At 35.9% G+C, this 22,395-nt stretch overlaps 1 protein-coding gene across 4 annotated transcripts in view; it reads left to right on the plus strand.

Annotated features, from left to right (window-relative positions):
* The window catches only part of CWC27 (CWC27 spliceosome associated cyclophilin), a 249,514-nt gene that overhangs the window by 158,797 nt on the left and 68,322 nt on the right, over nucleotides 1-22,395 (plus strand). For all 4 annotated transcript variants that reach the window (XM_082383187.1, XM_082383188.1, XM_082383189.1 and 1 more), the window contains 2 exons: nucleotides 15,867-15,976; nucleotides 20,272-20,375. In XM_082383187.1, coding sequence (XP_082239313.1) covers nucleotides 15,867-15,976; nucleotides 20,272-20,375 — 214 coding nt within the window. The remainder of the gene's footprint in view (nucleotides 1-15,866; nucleotides 15,977-20,271; nucleotides 20,376-22,395) is intronic.

Consider the following 22,395-nt stretch of genomic DNA (forward strand, 5'->3'; position numbering starts at 1 on the left):
ATAATTTATAGAACCTTGAAGAAACATCGAAGAAATAACCTGTATAAGGGAGAAATCATGAATGGTACATAATTCTGATGAAATAAGATCAGAAAATAGTGTCACTTTGAAAACCCCTAACTTTAATTTGGTCATGGACCTACTGTTGGGAAGACTTTTGAAATCTCACTTTAGAGCTTATGGTACCTTACAAAACAGCTTTAATTTTACTTAGTATTTTTTGTTTCTTTTTGAGATTTGATTTTTCTTTTAAGAAATTTGGGAAATGTAGAAATTATAACCTCATGGAAATTTATTACTTTACTTAGCAAATAAAAAGTTTAAGATTTCTTAAAATGAATGTGAAATCCATGACCTCGGGGATAATTATTTCGGAAACTGTTTTATTGTCTAGATACCTAGAGGAATTTTTAGAGGAAAACATCATTTATCATGTATCAATGAGGGATTAGTGTTTGCATATTTTTCTGAATGAAAAGAATTAGATTTAGATCTCAAAATATTGCCATATCCTCAAAATAAGTCTGTTCTGTGTACATTTCTCTTGCAAATTCCACCTCTTTTACTAAGGTTTCTAGTCCACACCTTTTGTCCTACCGTGACCGTTTTAGCCACAATTTTTTCTGTTAGGCTATTTTAACAACCTGTTAACACACTGCCAACAGATCTCTGTTGCTAATCTCAGATCCTGCCAATACATTCTGTGTGTGGCTTTTCTTAAACACAAACTTGATCGTGTGTCAATCCCCTTCATAAAATTATTTAACGGCGTCTCATTTCCTACAGGATAAAATCCTTTGCATGCCATACAAGGCCCTACATGGACTAAACTTTGCCTGCCACCCTAGTCTCATCTCTCACTATGGATCCTGTGCTCCATGCAGGCTAAATTTTTCTGCATACCAACCTATTTCCCACCCCAGCCTTTGTATCACAGCTCCCTCTTCCTGGAATGCTTTTTGTATGTAATGGATTTTGCCTCCATACTCAAGTTGTTATTTAAGATCATTTCTCTAAGATGCCTTTCCTGGTCTCTCCTTCATCACTAGACCGATGGTTCTCAAACTTTTCTGCACATTAGAATCACCTGGAAATTCCAAAGCTCAGGAAGTGAGACTCAGGGTCAGTATTTTTTGAAACTCCCCAGGTATCTGGTCAAGATGGTTTAAATATTCATCCATATCTTCCTATAATTATTCTATTATTTTGTTTTTACTCTTAATTCCTTAAGCCACCTGAAAATTATTTTAATCTGTGATGTGGAGTGAGGATATAAGGTTTGTAGTTTAGCAGGTGAAAGATACAAATTACCAGTTACCAGTGCAGCATGGTATATATTCTCATGGTCTGAGGGAGCAAAGGAAAGGCAATTAAATCTAGAAGTCAACATAGCTTTCTAGATACACTAAGCCAAGAGCAAGATCATCAGTTATTGAGACCGTTAGTCTCCAAAAAATGTTTTATTACACCTGTAGAATAAAGTTTTTTGTTTGTTTATTTTATTTTTAACAGTTTTATTGAGATATAGTTCATATACCATACAATTCACCCATTTAAAGTGTGCAGTTCAGTGGTTTTTAGTATATTCATAAATCTCTCCAAACATCACAATTTTAGAACATTTTCATCATCTCAAAATGAAGATGTACCCTTTATTATCTCCTGCTACAGCCTCAGCCTCCCCTCCCTCAGCCCTAGGCAACCACTAATCTACTTTCTGTCTCTATAGGCTTCTCTGTTGAAGATATTTCATATGAATGGAATCATATAATATGTGCCTTTTTGTGACTGGCTTCTTTCACTTATCACCATGTTTTCAAGGTTCATCTGTGTTGTAGGATGTATCAAGCATCTCATTCCTCTTTATGGTTAAATAATATTCCATTTTATGGTAATACCCATTTTGTTTATCTCCTTGTCAACTGATGGACATTTGGGTTGTAAAATAGTGAACACTTCCAATATATATTTTAAAAATGTGTTTATGACTCATATGTAGGTACTACTCAATGAATATATTATGTACTATATATAACATATACAAAAAATAATAGCTTAAAAGATAACAACAAAATATAAATAGGATTCTTACATTTTTTTTTTTTTCACCTCTCAGTGGGTCATTTGTATTCTAGAAACCTCTCACTTTTACAGATTTTTGAGGCTACTGGTCCAGGTGAGTGAGTCAGCTGAATAAAGGTGTTCTAGACAGAAGATACAGTGCATGCAAATGCGTGGAAATGAGAGAAAGGATGGCACCTTTTCATGTCTTGCAAGTTGTGTATCTGGGACATAGAATAGAAAGGAATTTTCACGCAGTCATTTTTTACCCTCTCCCTCACTGTAATAATTTAAGGTTTAGTGAAAGAATATCTCTATTCTCTTACATATGTATAAATATGTATATATGTGTATATGTATATTTATATATATATATATATATGAACACCTAAGAAAGAATATTAAATAAAAATTTTATCCTAATATGTAAGTCTATAGTTTTATTATTACAGTTGACCCTTGAACAAGAGTTTGAACTGCACAGGTCCACTTATACATGGATTTTTTTCAATAACTGCATCCTACAGTTCTACACGATCTATGATTGGTTGAATCTGTGCAGGTGGAACCACGGATACAGAGGACTGGCTATAAAGTTATACTTGGATTTTGAACAGTTGGGGTGTTGGGACCGCTAACTGCCCACATTGCTCAAGGGTCAAGTGTACTATTTGGCAGTGTATATTCGACACTATATTATGATACTTTCTAGAAACAACCTTATAGTTTGGGCTTTTTTCAAATAATCTCAACCAAGAATTAGCAGCATTAATTTCCTATTTACCACTCTTTTCTGGTTTATTTCTGAACATCTTAGTTGCAGTATTTTCTGTGACTTAAGGAGGTGGGCTGAGTCTGCTATAGGAAAACAACATCAAAAGTAAGTCCTTTGTACTTTCCCTTCTATAAAACCCATGGAGAAGTCCCTTACACTTTATTTCATATTGTGCTGAGTTGCATATGAAGCACATATAGAAGAATAATTACGTTTGTTCTTACCAGTTTGGCTGTGGTTGAAGAGAAAATGGCCGTAATATTTATTCTGCTACAGCCAAAGACTTTGCTAGTCTGTGGTGTCTTGTGAAGATTCTGGGCAGACTATTGGGATAGAATCCAATCAACTTAGTTTCTCAGAAAGATTTCTCAAGATTGGCTTGCTTATTTTTCTATTATTCACACTCATTATTCTGGGTATTTTAACAGCATATCACAGTGATTAATTTACTACATTATATACTCTTTTTTAAAAAATACTTTTTATTTATTTATTTCATTTTTGGCCGTGTTGGGTCTTCGTTGCTGCACACGGGCTTTCTCTCTCTATTTGTGGTGAGCAGGGGCTACTCTTCGTTGCGGCACGTGGGCTTCTCATTGCGGTGGCTTCTCTTGTTGCGGAGCACGGGCTCTAGGCATGTGGGCTTCAGTAGTTGTGGTGCACAGGCTCTAGAGCGCAGGCTCAGTAGTTGTGATGCACGGGCTTAGTTGCTCTGCAGCATGTGGGATCCTCCCGGACCAAGGCTCGAACCCGCGTCCACTGCACTGGCAGGCGGATTCTTAACCACTGCGCCACCAGGGAAGTCCGACATTATATACTCTTAAGGCAGCAGTAATTAATACTGAGTTTACCATCTAAGAAAATAGAGACAAAGTATTTGTGAGGTCGACTCAAGCCTTTACTCCAGTGAGTGACAAAGCTGGAAACAGAATGTAGAATTGCTAACTCAAAATATTGAACGCAGTCCATTCAATGTGCTGGCTTTCTTTTATGACTAAGCCAAAGATTTTAAAAAATTAATCAGTGAGAATGTGTCTGTAATTCTGTTCTAATCCAAAATAAGAGGGTGAGAAATTTTCCACTTCACCAAGAAAAAAGTGTAAGATTGCTTTGGTAACGATTTCAGTTTATGAAATTAATCAGACAAACAAACTGAAATAGTCCTTCTTCATTAAAGGATTAATTAATGCCATTTGAAAACTTAGGCACTTTTTAAATCATTATTTTTTTTTTATCCAGCAAATGTGTTTTTGTACTATAGGGTTTAGATACTTCAACTTTAGTTGATAAACCACCTTGATGAGTATTATATTTTGATTGTTTCCTGATCATTTTTTGGCTGTGGGTACCATATAAGAAATGTTCAGAGACATTAAGCCTAAGAAAGCACCTTATGATTACAGCTCTTCATGGTTTGAGACAAAGAAGACCAGTTTTTCAGCCTACTCTGCTTTGACACACTACCATTTCCCACTCTCAATTTCTTTCTTTAAGAATCCACTTTCCTCTGAAATATCACTTTCCTTTTTTAAAAAATTTATTCATTATAATAATATTTTATCAAATGCCAGAAAACATATAGGCACTGTTTTAGGCTCTAGACACAAAATGGCAAATAAAGCAGAAAAGTCCCTGCCCTCAAGAAACTCACAGCTTGAATCCAACTTTGGCACCCTTTTCAGTGACAGGTCACTGACACTCACTCATCACATACTTTTTTTAGTTTTCAGTTTTTTCCAAAAGGATAGGTTTCCAAGTGTAATGCCCTGGTCTTTCTAGTGGCAGCTACTTCCTTACTGTATTTAAATGAGGTATTATTGATAAAGCATTTAGAATGACTGGCACATGGAAAGCACTATTTGTATAAGTGTTAGCTACAGGTAGAAGATAGGAGTAGCAAAGCATTTTCCATCCTACCAGCATGCCAGTAGATACTGCTTATTCTTAAGCAAATTCAGAATTATAGGTAAGCCTCATAATAAGAATGCTACCTTGAACATTCAAATTTGGAAAAATACAAATTGTTCTGATAATGCACATCACAAAAGGATTTTCCACATTTCTTCCAATTATAAGTTTTATTGGTCCTTTGAAAAGATTTAATATACAGAACTATTTTTTATTCAAACAAGTATGTTAATAAAATGAAAAATATTGTGTCTACTCCTTGCTTCTTCAAATGAGATTTAATCATTTGAAGGGAACCATAGCTATAAGTAGCTTATAGACATAAAATATGGTGCCCTGTATTCTCTGCCAAATAATAATACCTCCTACTTATGTAACATGAATAGTTTACAAAGTCCTGTCACATGCCTCATTACATTTAGTTCTGTAACAGTCCTGAGAAGTAGATTAAACAAGTATTATTGTGTCCATTTTGCAAAGAAAGAAACCAAAGTATTAAAGATATTTTGTACTCACCCTAACTTAAACAGCAGATTTGAGGAGTCAGGTCTTCTGTCCAGTACTCTTTCCGCTACTGTATAAAACTGCAAAGCATTGTTTCCTTTAAAAATAAAATAAAAGAAGCCACAAGCAAAATGGCCTGTTAGCATGAAGCCAGAATCAGCAGGTTGAGGACTGGCCTACAATTCACAGCATCACCACGAAGATTGAGCAAGGTGACCCCCATCCAACTCACCCTCCAACCCCAGTTTCCAGAAAGTATATTTGGACACAGTCAACTTCAGACGAAGCATAGTTTGATTACCTTTTTTTCTACCCTCACTTCATCTCAAGATGTAGCTTGTTAGAGATATCATTAAAGATGGGGGTTGGGGAAGAAGGGGTAAAATCTGAACCAGATTATAGAACAGTCTAGGCAGGTAAAAAAAGAAAAATCTGAGGTACTGAACAGAGCCAGAAACACTGAGTATGGTCCTTTCAAATAATGTCTCATATTTTCATATTTAAATTAGAATATTCTGATAGATGTGGGAAATTTATTTTACCAGGATATTTTTCAAAGTTTCTTCCTAAAATAATTAGGGAGAAATTCCAACAAGATTTGGGGAGTCGGTTTCTTTCTTTGTCTCTCTCTCTCTCTTACTCACTTGCCTTTGCTCTCTTGGTCACTGAACTTGGGAAAAGCATTGTTTTCATTGATTAAGAGAAGTATGGATGTCAGGAAACCTGGCACTGTAATTTTATTAACTAACTTAAGCTAGTACCATAATAAGAAAACACCCTTTAAACAAATTCTTAGAAATGAGTTCAAGCAACATAACAATCTAGGGTGGTTCAGCACACTTCGTTTCATTTTCTAAAAGGTTCATAAACACTTATGACCCGCAAGGTATATATAGATTGTGGCTCCTCCTGGAACCGAAAGTAGGGTCCGGTTGTTCACTGCTCAAAAGCCAATAAAAAAGCAAGGTTGGTGGAAAGGAAAGTTTGCTTTATTTCGGATGCCGGCAACGAGGGGTGGGGGGTACAGGGAACCCCCGTCAGAGGCCCACTCCCCGCCTGACAACCAGTGGGCAAGAGCTCTTATAGGCTGAGGGAGGCGGCTACAGTCAGCTCTGACAGGCATCTTGAAATTGATCATGGGTGGTCTGATCAGCGTCATCTTGATTGTTTGAGGTACAGTTAGTCTTCAGTTCCAGGGTCGGTTTGTTTCCAGTTCTTTGAGGCAAATTCTTGGAATTGTGACAGCTTATGTCATGGCTACAGCCTGGTCCTCATGTAGTTAACTTCTTCCACCTGATGGGGCTTTCAGTATCTGTAAGACAGCTCACAAGTTCACAGGATATGGCTCAGAATATTATCTGTAGCCCTTGAGAAGGAACTAAAGGCCCTTGACTTTGCTTACTGACTAAACCATTATTGTTTTGTCCTGTTTGACTGCTTTTCTTTGCCTCTGCATTTTCTCACTTCTCTGATTAAACTTATTCTTTGGCTAAAGTTCTTCCACAGACAAAAGGCAGGCTGCGGACATGGCCATGCAGACTATAGGGCCCTGCTCCATTTCACTCCTTGCTTCCCCTAATGAAGTTCAGATTCCTTACATGATCAGATTTTTATCTTGTTTTCCTTATTCCCCATTTTATTTACCCATTCTTCATTTTCACAAAACATTTTTCCTCTTCCTCGTGTGTATCCTGCACTATGTTGCTTTCATGCTTTGGTTATGTTGTCTCTTCTACCTGCTGTGGCTAAATCTTATTTCTCCTTTAAGGCCCAGTTATACTGCCACTTCCTCCACCCAACTTTCCCTCTTCCTCCTCTGCATAAATTTTATAAGTACTTTATCAGGACCTCTCATATGTCATTTGTACCACCACACAGTTAAAGAGTATGTCTTATCCATTTTCCAGCCTATAAGCTCCTCAACATCAGAACTGCCTTTGTTTCCCTCACTCTCATACATAACAGTACCCCCCTCCATAACTGTCTGCAGTATAATAGGGTAGAAAAAGCATGAGCTTTGAAGTCTGACAGCCCTGATTTCAAATCCTTGCTCTATCATTTATTAGCCATATAACCTTGGGCAAGATACTTAACCTCTCTGAACCTCTGTTTCCTCATGCATAAAATGGAGACAATAATACCCCTTCTGTTGTTACAGCATTAAGTTAAGTGAGAAAGCAGGCAGAGAGTTCCTAGTATTGTATCTCAGACATGCTAGGTCTTAAAAATTGGTGATGGTGCTGGTAGTAGTGGTCGTACTTGTATTTTAGAAGCCACTTTATTGCTTCAGTTTCCTCAGTCACATAGAGAGCAGGAAGAATTTTCTGACATACCACACATGCAAGTATTTAAGGACTACTTTGAACCAGTTTGGAAACTGTCATAATTACTTGAAGAAAAGTACCTCATGAGTTTACTACAAAATAATGGAACCCTCCTTTAAGTACTGTTAGCAAGCATGATATTCTGCAGTGTTGAATTTGCTAGGTTAACCATAGCCTTAGGTGATTTTTAGATAGCAATTCTTTCTTTAGTGTTCTCTTTGATTGGCTTCATGAAATCTTTTTATCTTGAAGAATTTGGGGCTTTCTTCTTATTGCTACAACATAGAGTATATAATGTGTAGGTTCCACACCCAGAATGACAGGGCAACCTAGGGATGTTGTCAAAATGGCCATCAAACTACAAGAATTGTGGGTCACACCATAGGGAGAAATACAAAGCGTGCACTGTTGAGGGGCCTGGGGGCAACATCAGTCAACCTTGTGCTAGTCCTGAAGTCCATGTGAGGGGGAATGAGGTAAAAGTGAACAGGAGCACAGACTACAGCCAACAGGTGGGAAGCTGGAGCCCCCAGAAGAGAAGCCATTCATGTCCCTCAGTAACTATTTATATATTGTAATTGTTTCTTGTGCTCATTATTAATAAGAATGGAGAAACATCTGATAAAAAGCTTATCAGAGAGTCTATACAATTAAAAACTTCATTAGTAAAAGATAAGACAATTAAGCCTAATTTAAATCAATTTAATGTTTAGTGTTCAGAACCTGTTTTTACCAATCTAAGTTCTCTTATCTCTTAATTCATTAGATAAGTTCACTTAACTTTATTTGAGTTGATTTTTAATATAATATATACTTTGTGGTAATTAATTTATGTGATGTTATGACTATAAGTTATTACCAACATGGCTGCTGTTTGAATTATAAACTCAACAAAGCAATATATAATACTCTAAAAAAAAAAGGCAAAATTTTGTATTTGGAAAGGAGTGGGGCTTTCAAAACAAGTTTGTTTGTTTTTTTTTAATTACTAATATCTTAAGGGAAAGTAACAAAAGTAAAAATTAAGAAAACTTCTAATTGGAGAACTACACCTATATTGGATATTCATGCCATTTTATAAATGGTCACACTGTACTGTAAATGTACAGTCAGCCCTCCATATCCATGGGTTCCCCATCCACAGATTCAGCCAACCTTGGGTAGACCATATTTTGGGAAGAAAAAAATTCCAGAAAGTTCCAGAAAGCAAAACTTGAATTTGCTGCACACCAGCAACTATTTACGTAGCATTTACATTGTATTAGGTATTATGAGTAATCTAGAGATGATTTAAAGGATATGGGAGGATGTACAGGGAGGATATACATAGGTTATATGCAAATATAAGGAACTTGAGCATCCTTGGATTTCAGTATGGGCATTGGGGGTCCTGGAACCAATTCCCCACAGATACTGAGGGACAACTGTATAGAATTTCAAAGTGATTGTTAGATTGTAATGACATATATCTGCAGTGATTATGTACTACAAAGAGAAAGTACACATAGCAGTGTATATAGAGAGGAAACAACATTGGGTTATCAAAAAATCTGGTTTCTGATATTCCTAGCTTGGCACAATCATTTAACCTCGCTGAGCCTCAGTTTTATCATCTGTAAAATGAGCAAGTTATTACCCTCTAAGAACTTCTTAGTATTAATATTTTTGTCTTGTGATTCTGGACATATTCCTTTTGTACTAAATTTAAAACTTAAGATTAAATAGCCAATAGAATATGAATATATAGACCCCCCCTAGATATGAACTATCATATATTCACTAGCCATCCCTCCTGGAAGTGCCTAATGGAAAATACAACTGAAAATCAGTATTTTTATAGTTTATATTCCAAAATGGAATACAGTCTGAAATTGTGGATAAATTTAACTGTTTTATAACTTGTTACCTTCACATTTCTCAAATCAGCTAATAGAAAAACACAGAGGAAAATATTCTATCTTTTTTTGGGGGGGTAATTATTTATTTATTTATTTTTGGCTGTGCCGGGTCTTCGTTTCTGTGCGAGGGCTTTCTCTAGTTGCGGCAAGTGGGGGCCGCTCCTCATCGCAGTGCGCGGGCCTCCCACCACCGCGGCCTCTCTTGTTGCGGAGCACGGACTCCAGACGCGCAGGCTCAGCAATTGTGGCTTACGGGCCTAGTTGCTCCGCGGCATGTGGGATCCTCCCAGACCAGGGCTCGAACCCGTGTCCCCTGCATTGGCAGGCAGATTCCCAACCACTACGCCATCAGGGAAGCCCCTGTTACTTTTTTTTGAGAATTATTTTAAGCTCCAAAATAACATGAAGAAATGAGTCTAGGATGAACAACAGAGAAAGAAAAATTAAAAATTTGTGTAAATGTAGACACTTCCACTTAACGTTCGGTGCTGAAGCATACCTCAATGTTCAATGTTCAAGCATATTATTTCATGTAGTCCCTAAATTATTTAACCACTTTTGACTAATTTTCATGAAGCTACAGAGGCTTATTTTGACCACCAGATGGAGCCAGCATTGTTTGATTTGTAGAATTAAAAATATGCTGAAAATAAAAATAGGTTAAATGAAATTAATAAATTGCAGAAAACTTTTAGCCCAGTCTTTGCCTAAACTTCTGCCTACTCTTCATAAATGTGCATATAGATACCTCCATTATATAATTTCTTTATTGTGAATTAGTTTTTATTTGAGCAGTTTCATTGATAGAAAAACCAGTTTTCTTCTTATTCACCTTTTAAAGATATCATCTAAGCACTTTCAATTATCTTCAAAACAAAATTAGTACAGTTTCACTCAATAAATATTATGGATTATAACTATGAATATATTATATGTAGGCTCTCATTTTTATGTCACAGAATATTCCCACTGTTACCATTTCTATAATGGATTTTCTTACTAAAACAAACCGAAAAACAGGCATTTTGCGGTGGAGGATATGTAGTTTATCCCCAGTAGCTCCTCAAGGAGATGAAGCCTCAATGAATGGCTACATTCAGTCAATGGCTACAATGAATGGCTGCAGCTCTTACAGGGATTCTACTCAGAAAGCTCAGTGCTCAAGGGCTTAATCAGGGATAATTGCCTTCAAGTTGACTTTTACTCCTCTCACCTCTATTTAATAAGTGTCAGAAATCATCTAATTCCTTACAACTCAACTTAATTAGGCAGCTATCTACAGAAAAAGTATTTGTACACTAGGGGCCTAACCCCCTACAAGGCCCTCAAGGAGCCATTCTATCCAGCAAGAGCTATAAGGCAACCATGCACACTGTTGTAATTTAAGATCTAAAAATGATCACTCTGTTCATTTGTCCATTCAGCTACTATTTATTGAGTACATACTATATGCAAGGAATATACTAGTCCACAAACAGGGCACTGTCCCTGCCATTTGAGTTTATAGCCGAGGGGGGCAGTACAAAGAGGTAGTTCTGATATAATGAAGTTAGCAGCTACAAAGTGTTTAAAAATTCAAATGAGGACAATATATGATTAATTATGGAGAATCAAGAAAAGCCATAAAGAACTCTTTCTAGGAAATTATTTTCATTAACCCACTGTTTGGCAGACTGCACTTCCCATTTATTATGGTCTGGGAGGAATTCAGGACCTTTTTTTGGTAGGACTTTATTTCATCAGGACACATCCAGTATGGTGACCTGATGCCTTTTTATGTCAGATTGGAATATTTTCTTCTAAGTTTTCTTGTATTTCAGACATGAAAAAGAAATAAGCAAGCTGGTTAATAGGTTGTACTTTAGAGCTAGACTGCATGGTTTCTTATGCTTGTGTTTATAATCCCTGAGATAAGTTACCTAACCTCTTACTGCCCTAGTTACCTTATCAGCAAAATGGGGTTAATAATATGACTTCCTCATAGGGTTGTTGGTTATGAGGATTAAACAAGTAGTTCAAGGTACTAGTATCTGGCACATAGTGAGTACTTGAAATGTTAGCTATCATGTTAGCTATTTTCAAGTCTGGTACTTTTCCTACAATTAATTTAAGATCTGGTATGTATAAAATTTGATTAAAACATACTTTGTAGCTTCCAGAAAGTATGATGAGATACAGAGTATGATGAGATGTCAGTAGCTTTGGTATTTTTCTATATCCACTAAAGTCTGTCCCTTTTGTTTTCAAATGTTGTTTACTATTATCACTAGTAAACAACATTTACCTTTATTTATATAAAAGTTTTTATTTATTTTGGGAATTTTTCAAAAATTTCCTTGAAATAGTGGATCTAGATCTATTTAAAATCATTTATAAGTAGCTTTATTAACAGTTTCTGACACATAATAATCGCTTACTAAAGTTTTTTTAAAAATGAATGAATGTGCAGCTACTTGAAGCTTTTAGCTCCTTGAGCTCTGGTACTGAGACAGTAGAGGGTATAAGCCCTTTTATCTATAAAATGAGATTTGTAATAGATGGATACCATTGGTTCATTAGCTAAGTAATCAGTAATTGAGTAGTCATCACTTCTTTATGCTCAGAACAAAAAGGTTTTGTAATGAAGAGATTCAAGTGGAGCAAAGATTATGTTTCTGACTAGTTCTTAGGGAAGAGTTAGAGACATTCTTTATATCATGCAGGGGGAAAAGTGCAGTATTGAACCTTTAGTCTCACTACAGATCGTCACCAAAACTAGGAGTCAGAACATAAGTTTTAGCCCAAGTTCTGCTGCTAATCCACGTGGGACACTAGCTAAGTTCTAGTGCTCTAGCAAACTGACGCTCTAGTAGTAAATTGATGGTTATAGTGTTGTTGGACATTCTTGTCACCAAACCCTTTTATATATATTTCCTAATATTATCTCAGAGGTCACTAAGATATTAAAATTTTTTTATTCTAACACTATAACATAGGTAAGCTTTAACTCCTCTCTAGGTGGCTAATATTCTACCCAAGAATCAGCAACGTAATACTTACAATCAATGGCTTGATTTCTTAACTATTTTTACATATATTATGTTTATTTTACTCTTTAGATTACTTTCTAGAATGAAAAGCCTGCATCATCTATGCTTTAGATATCATTCATAGCATTTCCTAGAGTGTCAGGCATGTGGGCAACACTTACTAAATTTTATTTTCTGAACTGAAGTTTTAATTGAAGACAGTAGGGCACAGTGTGGGATTTTAGTATCATAGAGACCTGGGTTCAAGTTCCAGCTTTAGTATATTCTAATTGTGGTCTTATCCTGTTTCCTAATTTGTAAAATAGGTTTATAGATACTTTCTTCATGGATAGTCAAAGAACCTTAGCGTGGTACCTAACATATAGTAGGTTTTTAGTAAATGTTCTTTTTTCCCCCATTCTTCATTCCTATTTATTTAGCATATATTTTATAGAAATTTCAGTTAATAACAAATAGTTGTCATACTGTGTCATTATTTATAAATTATCATCCAGCATATATTGAGATTTTTAAGAAAAGCAGAAGTAGAGTACTCTGTACTTAAACTGATTTTTTTCAAACTCCTTTAATATTTTATTAGCTAGTTTTATGTGACTAAAATCATCCAATCACTTATTCAATTTTTGTTTATTCAGGGGCATTCAAATACATGAGAAATGAATGTGCTACTTCCTGTTCTGGCAACATGGACTGAGTTAAGACAGAACTTTCTCCTTCTACAAATATATAGAAATTCTGGATAAAATATGATCCAGCCCAATTTAAATACTTAGCTAAGCTTGAAAGATACAGAGAAGGGGCTGGCAGGGTGAGGGAAAGTGAAGGGGGGGGGGGCGGGGAGAAAGAGAAGATAAGAAAGAAAAGAAAATTCCTACGTACCAGAAACAAAGGTGAGGCATAACCAGAGTATCAGGTGGGCAAGTTGACACTATAGTTGCCCAGGGGGATATTGGAACCAGATGTAGGCTCTGATAGCTAGAAGCTGAGGTTTTAATCTCACACTTGGACAGAGATATAGTCTTGGATCAAGAGAGGAAGGAACTAAAAAAACTGTCCACCTGGTCAGGAAGGCCACAAAGAAGCATGTCATTTTTCAGAGCTATATGTGGGAGGAAAAAAAAAAGTCTATCATAAAAAAAATCAAAACTCTAAAACTCTACAAGGCACAGCTATAAAGTCTGAATGTACACTGCCTATATGGTACAGGAATCCTAAGCCAGGAAATTAACTTGGGGAAAAAATGGCTGTGCACTAATGGAACCCCTTAATTTCCTGGTAGAAACAAATGCAAAAGCTCTCTGTAGGACTCCTTACATAATCCTGGGTGCCAAGGATTCCTATGGAGCATGATGAAGATGTAGCTCTAGCTGTAGGTACACACACAGTCAAAAATTAGAAAACACATGGGGAAATAACCATTCTGGGGAGAGAGTCACAAGACATAATAGAAGTATCCCCAAGAATAATCTGAAAGATAAAACATAACAAGTGTCTAGAATTTTAAGCTATGATTATTAAAATCAGTGACTCAGTTTATATCTTAAAAACTGATTAGATACAACTAAACAGAGAATTAGTGAACTGAAATATAGAGCTAAGGAAATTACTCATAGTGTTGAGAAATAAAAACATGAAAAATGAATGTGCTGTGAACATTTGATCACAGTATAAACAGAAGTAGTTTATACTGATATGATACACCCAGTTAGGAAATAGAAGAGTTGACCATATTTTTCACACAGTTGATTTTGTGCAGCAAATATCATTGCATTTGACTCTGTGTACCATGTAGAAGTGTTTGGGTTATAGTTTCCATGCAGTCCAGATGGAACCTTAGCAGGCTTAATCCTGGTATCACAGATGTATATAATGAAAGGTCAGCTGATTTCACAGCTATTCTCAAGCCGTTTGCCTATTCATTTTGTCTAGAAATAAAAACAGGAGGAGAGGAAAGACATCCTAAAGCCAGACAATTAAAAATCTCAGAAGACTAAGATAGAGAACCCATTGTGAAATGATTACCACAGTCTAGCTAATTAACATATCCATCACCTTACAGAGTTACAGTTTGTGTGTGTGTGTGTGTGTGTGTGTGTGTGTGTGGTGATCAACTTTCTTAGCAAATTTTAATTATACAATGCAGTATTATTAACTGTAGTTACCATGCTGTACATTAGATCTCCAGAACTTTTCTATCCCACATAATTGAATCTTTGTACCCTTTGACCAACATCAAAATCATATTAGGTAAACATAAAAAGACTACTTGTTTCTTAGTTCACACATTTTTTTTAACTAGACAATCTCTTGAACAAAATGACTGATTATTAATACATTACACATTACTTATTTTCCTCAAACTAGGTAACAAAGAGGCAAGCAACAAACCAAGGCTTGAATAGAAAGATTATTGGTATTCTTGATTTCAGCTGGCTCATCTTGGTTTGCCAGCCAAAGATGAGAAGAGATAGGTTTTTGGGTTTTTTTTTCCTTAAATCACAAATTTTCATTAATATATATAAATGTAACATACTGTAAAATATTAGTACTTTTTTTTTTTGAGGCAAACCTGTATTCTGTGAACCCAGATGTTAGCTAATCTTTGTTTGTATGGAATTATTGCAGGATCAAATCCATAGATTTTTTTTTCTAATTTCTAATTTAGTAAAAATTATTTCTATCTGCTCTAGGTAACTGTCCTGATTTTTTGTTAGATATATTTATATTTTATGATGCCATTAAATTGAAATTGTTGTTGTTATTATTTTAACTGGGGAGCAAAAGTGGCAGGTAATTGGAAAATCAACCAATATTGAAAGATTATATCTTATAAGGCAAGAGAATAATGTAAAATAGTATTGCTGAATTTTAGGAATACCTTACTTATTTTAAAAGTGAGATGGGGGGAGGGTTAGGGGGAGGGATAGTTAGCGAGTTTGGGATTGACATGTACACACTGCTATATTTAAAATGGATAACCAACAAGGACCTACTGTATAACACAGGGAACTCTGGTCAATATTATGTAACAACCTAAATGGGAAACGAATTTGAAAAAGAATAGATACATGTATATGTATAACTGAGTCACTTTGCTGTACACCTGAAACTAACACAACATTGTTAATCAACTATACTCCAATATAAAATAAAAATAAAAAAATAACTGAAGAAAAAAGTGAGATAGGTGATTTTATAGTCAAATAAATACAGTTGAGAACAACTACAATAGTACAGTATATAATAAAGATGTTTATAAAATTGGTTGATAAATTAACATCAATCACTTTCTAATCTAGGTAATCATTGTGGAGCTTCAATAGAGCCTTTTTACTATTTAGCCTAAGACTATTCTATTATTCCTCAGAGGAAGAGGCTGCTCCAGATGGTGCTGTTGCAGAATACAGACGAGAAAAGCAAAAGTATGAAGCTTTGAGGAAGCAGCAGGCAAAGAAGGGAACTTCCCGTGAAGACCAGGTAACTTCACAAACCGAAATCCATACGCAGTTCATTGCCTTTTAATTGTCTTCAAGTGTTGTTAATGGAGCCTAATTTGATTATACACAAGGGGAAACATCACCTCTTAAAAATGGAAAAAGATATATTAATATAGGGGTGAAGTGACAAGGACCTTGGCCACTTAAGCAAAGATCCAGATGATAGAGTTCTTTCCTGACATAAAGGCATAAAGCCTAAAACTTTTAGATTTCAACCTTGTACTCCCTTATTAAACACAGGAAGGAATGTAGTAAAACCACATTTTACCAGATACTCAGGTAGAACCTTTGACTAAGTGAATATTATGAGATGGGGTGATTATAAATGATGAAGGTATCTCTTCTGAATCAGCATCTCACCTGCTGCCTAGGCAGCTCCACTTGAAATTGTACAGTGCCTGTAAATAAGGCACTTTGTCCGCTAGTTGACTTCTACCATAAATAATACCACGAAAGTCTGCTTACTGAAAGTCATTCCTGAATCTTTAAGTAGTAATATAAGAGGATTGTCAGAAATCAAGAATAAAAAAAGACAGGAAGCGAGCTCATCAGTTTGAGAGTCAACACCATGCAGCACTTGGCACTTGATAAAATGAATCTCTTCAGCAGCTCTTTATGTTGAAAAGCTAGGGGGCAGACCAAAATTACTTATATTCGGTGCTGCCATATATACATGAGAACATGCCATTTTAGGCATATAAATAAAATAGGCAAAATAAAAGTAAATTAAAAAGCCCAAGCCTGTTTGAATAAATTAATCTAATCGGGAACTATATTATAAATGACACCTAATTACTTGTAGGGAAGATCATGCATCAGTGCCCAGAGTGAAAATAATCGTAGGGAAAATTCAACAAGAATTCAGGTACAGGAAATTGTAATTACAGAGAACTAACATGTGCAGTTTTCAAAAGAAATGGCACATCAAATGAAATTAAGAAAAAGTACTTTATTAACTTGTTTTCATGGAGTCACAAAGTCCTCTGAATGTACTACCAAAAGATGTGAAGGATCACTCTTATTCTTGCATTCCTCTTTCTTCCCTCCTAGTAAATAATTATTAAGAATCTACCATGTCCTAATCACTGTATTTGGTGGTAAACGAGGTAGAAACATCCCTGTCTTCTCTGAGCTATCAGGAAAAAGAGGCAGTTAAGTAATACTAATAAAAGGGGGTGAACATTATGACAGGTTAGATACAGGAAACTATGTCAATGTATAACAGTAGGACCTAACATGGCATAAGAATCTGGGAAGGCCTCCCTGAGAAAATGATTTGTCAGCTGAGCTTTGAGGGTTGGATAGGACATAACATGGCTAGACTAAAGGGACAGTATATGAGGAGTCTTTGACCTCTTTTGCAAAGAACTAAAAGATGTTAAGTATGACTGGAACTTAGACTAAGAGAAAGAAAGAGATGAGGCTGGAGAGGTAAGCAGGAGCCAGTTCACACAAGATATTTTTGAGCCATATTATGGAGTTGAGATTTACCCTAAGAGCAATGGGGAGCCATCGAAGGAAGGAGGTGATATGATCTCATTTGCACTATGGGAAGATCCCTCCAACCTGGCTGCAGTATGGAGAGTAGACTGGACCCGGGGCAGGACTGGCAGCACAGAAGCCATTTGAGAGACTCTTCTGTGTAGATACGCATGCACAAAGTGTGCCAGGGCAGGCCCCTTCAGCACAGCTTCTTCATGCCGGACGGCTTGCTCTGTGCTGAAGAGCATGCTGTTAATGGTTGGCCCTTCATTCCTTCAGCAAAAGCCAGAAGACTAATTCCCCTGGAGATGCCAAACAGAAATGCCTCCATGCAGATCCTATCTTCTTCAACCTATATTGTGCCCTATTTTTTTTGTGGTGTTAGCTTTTCTGCCTAGTGTCCTTTCTTGCCTTTCGAATGCAACTAGAGAAAGTCCAATCTTGAATATAGGAGAAACTAAGGAAGGCCGAGAGGATGTTGTTTGCCATAGTCCCAGTCCTCCTTCTTTGAGCAAATGCCAATAGCACGTTAACTGGCTCTAAAAACAGACTGCCTTGCCACTTTCAACTCAAAAGAATAAAATCCAGGTCTAGCGCAGTTTTCTAGGAAGTTTTAAAATTTCATTCCACTAAGAGGTCTCCTTTGTTTTCATTTTTCTTTATGCCCTCAGAAAAGACGTTTCCAAGTGTGTGAAAATCCACCATCAGAAATTGATGGGGTTTGCTTTTAAGTGATAGATAGATAGGTATAGAGATATAGAGATACACATGTAGAGATATATATTTATATAATATATAGATATATACACACACAGAAACACTTAAGAAGCCTTGAAGGATATATACCAAATGTCCACAATGGTTACTTATTCTTAGTGGTGGGATAATAGATATTTTTGTTTTGCTTCTCTTTGTTTTCTAATATTTCTACAATAATCACTTTTCTTATTATAAAGCAAATACAATAAAAGTTTGTAGGTGAAAGGTTTTTTTAATGAATAAGGTTTTAAAACAAAGGATGTTTTCTTTATCTGTTAACATTGTTTGAAGAGCTTAGTCCTATAATTGCTACTCTAGAAAAAGATAAAATATCTAAACCCTAACATGCTAGCAGCCCTCAGAATGCCTATGAGGATATTCTATAGAATTTATAATGTTTCCTTAAAACTCATCTCGTTCAGCAACTATGGTAATGTATATATTTTCCACTGTTGTCCATGTGGGCATTAAATTTTGCAGGAACATATAAGGCACTTTTCACTATCATTTTTTAGCAATAACTGCCTTTGTTTCTTGCAGATATTTTGACATCACCTGTCTTTATTGAGCTTAGGTTCTAGACCACCAAAACCTACTTAATTTTTTCATGAACCATGGTCTTAATGATATTTTAGATAAATTCTGGAGCCTCCAAGTTACCGTGATTCTTTATTATATTTGTTATTCACATATTGAACCATCACACACATTTTTCCTTATGAAATGTAAGTACAGTTGGCCCTTGAACAACACAGCTTTGAACTTTGTGGGTCCACTTATATGTGAATTTCTTTCAGTAAATACGTACTACAGTTCTAGACCAACTGCAGTTGGTTGCATAACCACCAATGTAGAGGGAGAGCTGGCTGTAAAGTTATGACTGGATTTTCAACCGCTCAGAGGGTTGGTGCCCCTAACACTCATGTTGTGTAAGGGTCAACTGTATTTTAGTACTGAATTCAATGTACCAGCGTCTTAATTAGAAACTTGATTTTTTTAGACAAGGTAGTACTTTATCCCATCTCACAGTTATGTACTTTTTAAAACTATAGAATAAAAAAACATTTCTCTAATTTCTGATTCTCTGCTCAAATTCTGAAGCAAACTGTTAAGGTATAGCCAGGGGACAATGTGATTAAAATTTCAGGCACCTGCTGTTTCCTCTTACCTACAAAGGGCATTGGAGCCAAAAATAAAAATATCAGAGAAATAGTCCCTTTTTTACAAAAACACACTCAACGTGATATTTATATCCTACTTCTTTCACTTAACAATAGAATATAATATTTCATGTGTATAATTTTAGTAATAGTGTAATCACATATTCACTGCTTTTTACCAAATTTATCTAGCTCCTTATTAATAGACATTTAACATGTTTCCATTTTTCAGTTGTATGAATATTGCTGCAGCACACATCTTTTGCATAAGCCATTTTCAGTGTTTCAGATTATTTTTCTACATGTATTCCCAGGATTGGAATTATTGAATCAAAGGGAATGATCATTTTAAAGTTTCTGATATGTATAAAAAACTTTCCAAAGATGTCACTCCAATTTACGCACCTTCCAACAATTAACATGTTCATTCATTTCACCTTCCCCAACATTGACATTTTTATATTTTTGGAAATTTGTTCAATACTATTTGTTTTTTGGTGTTTTGTTTTTGATTTCACATGTCTTAGTGAACTACCTCCCTATCTTGTGGACACTAAAAACTTAGCTATTAGTAAGCATGCATTTTAAAGTTTAAACATCTTCTACATAAACAAATTTATTTTCCCCAAATCGAAAATAGTCACATATCCCTGAGGGAAAATGTCAGTGCAAGTGCAAATGGGGCAATGTCAAGGTTTGTGAATATCAATCACTGTTGCAGCTGGAAGGCAGTTTTGTTATTTTCCTTCAAAATTAAAAAAATTAAGTGTTTTACATCCTGGAAGGATATTTTCTTTTCTGCCAAATTTAAATGTCTCTTCTGAAATTATATTTATCCTTATCAGGAAACTTAGCAGTCTAATTGTTATTTCAGACCCTTGCGCTGCTGAACCAGTTTAAATCTAAACTCACTCAAGCAATTGCTGAAACTCCTGAAAATGACATTTCTGAAACAGAAGTAGAAGATGATGAAGGATGGTAAGGCCTTTGATTTCTTTATATTACCATGAACAAACAAGCTCAAAGCAGAGACACTATTAGGATATTTCTACTATATCATCCCTTTTTTTTTTCAGACTTTACCTTCAATTATACCCTCATCATTATAGGGCCTCAGCACCCTTTTACTTCATTTCAGTTCAGTAAGCATTTATTTAGTGCTTGGTGTATTCCCAGTATTGTGCTAGCCAGTAGAAAATACACAGGAAATATATGACCCTATCCTTGCCCTAAATAACTTTCTAATATTGTGGAAAAGATAAAAGACTCAGGTTAAACAGCTAGAAAACAGCCTTAAAAGATTCTGAGTCATTAACTTTTTACACTTTCCCACAAACATTTTAGAACTCGTTAGTCCATTTCATAATCCTACTAAGTTCCTCTTCAAATTATAACCTACAGGATCCTAGCAATACATGCATAGTTAACTTATTTTTATCTTTGGATATTTTTCAGCTTTTTAAGACACTGATAAGAAATAAAGGGATTAATGACTTGTATGTGTCCTGTGCTTAGCACTTTATCCTATGCTGGCAAAAAGGAAAAAAAAAGAGTAAGCACTGTGCTTTTCTCTTCTCACACTCCTCTGCCCTCCAGCTGACTCCACATGTAGTATATTAGGCCTCCCCGCACCTAACTGCCTCCACGCCCGCACTACACCCTGGCTCAGGCACATGGCTGCGAGCAAGCCAGTGGGTCACCCCCCACACATGACTCACCCTCTGGAGCCTCTGAACTGTCACATGTGCCATTACCCCAACCCAGAATCATAGCCTCACTCCTCTCTGCCAAACAGCATCTCTCCCCTATTTCAAAACTCTGTTCAACACTCCCATCCTCCAGGAAACCAGTCAGCAAGATTTGTTGAGCACTCACAAATCTAGAGGGTGGAGGAAAGAGGGCTGGAACACATATTAAAAAAGACATAAAAACACTTATTAAGAAAACATTTAAGCAAGTAAGGCTCTGCAACTATATATAACTTTAATCAAAAGGGCCGGGTGATGATGATTTGAATGGGATGAATCCTACCTACCATACGATCCTGGAAATACTTGTATATTTCTCGATACGTGATTTCTGTATGATCTGGGTTATGATGCCAATTTTTGTAAAACCCTAGGTCTCTTTTAATAGGTTTCTATTACTTATGTGTATTTGTCTATACTTAAATTCAAAGTCGCTTAAGGCAGAAGCTGGCTCCTCCCATAGTTCTTTGCCAAAGGTGAAGGCTCAGTGAGTGTTGAATGACCCATAGAGATAAATGCACATTGCACAGAAACACTTTTCTTTTGATATGACTGGACAGGTTTAGTTTTATTTTGGATTCTTTGAATGTCTCAAAATATCTTTCAAATGTTTTGGGTTCAGCCACTACACACAAAAAAATGTTTTGCCAAGTCCTCTTCCCCTTATTTTTGAATCCATATGCATTTTTTAAGGAAATATGATCCATGTGTTTCTGATTCATTTACACTTAACTCATCAAGATGGTGTTTTGTAAGAGCAGTTTGATGCCCAATAAGTTTTTTTAACCTTTTTGTAAGCCATTTAAGTCCTTTTTTATTGAACAGGAAAGTCACCAACAAATTTAAACCCAGAAGTTTCATTTGAAACTCAACCCACAGGATTCAAATTTACTTTCAACTCGGCAAGACCATTTACCTTCCCAAGGTCCTTCCTAGTCCCCTGGTTCAGTGTCCTCTCATTCTGAATTCCTCATTAGCGTCAGATATCAATTAGTGTTTTCGAAAGTGTCATTCTTGTTTTTGATGTGATTTCACAATACAATCAATGTTCTAACATCCTCATTAGAGAGTTAACCAAATGGGGAAACTTCACCAGATTGGGGGGAAAAAAAAAAATCACTGGTCAATGACATTGGCTAGTTCTCCATCTGGGGAACAAAAATAAGTGGTAAAGGAAGGGGAAATAGGGTAAAGGAACCATTACCAGGGGTTCCTTTCTGCTTGCAATTGCAGTCACCTAACCAGAAAGT

This window comes from Balaenoptera borealis (genome assembly GCF_965194805.1).
Source record: "Balaenoptera borealis genome assembly, chromosome: 2".
Classification (NCBI taxonomy): Eukaryota; Metazoa; Chordata; class Mammalia; order Artiodactyla; family Balaenopteridae; genus Balaenoptera; species Balaenoptera borealis.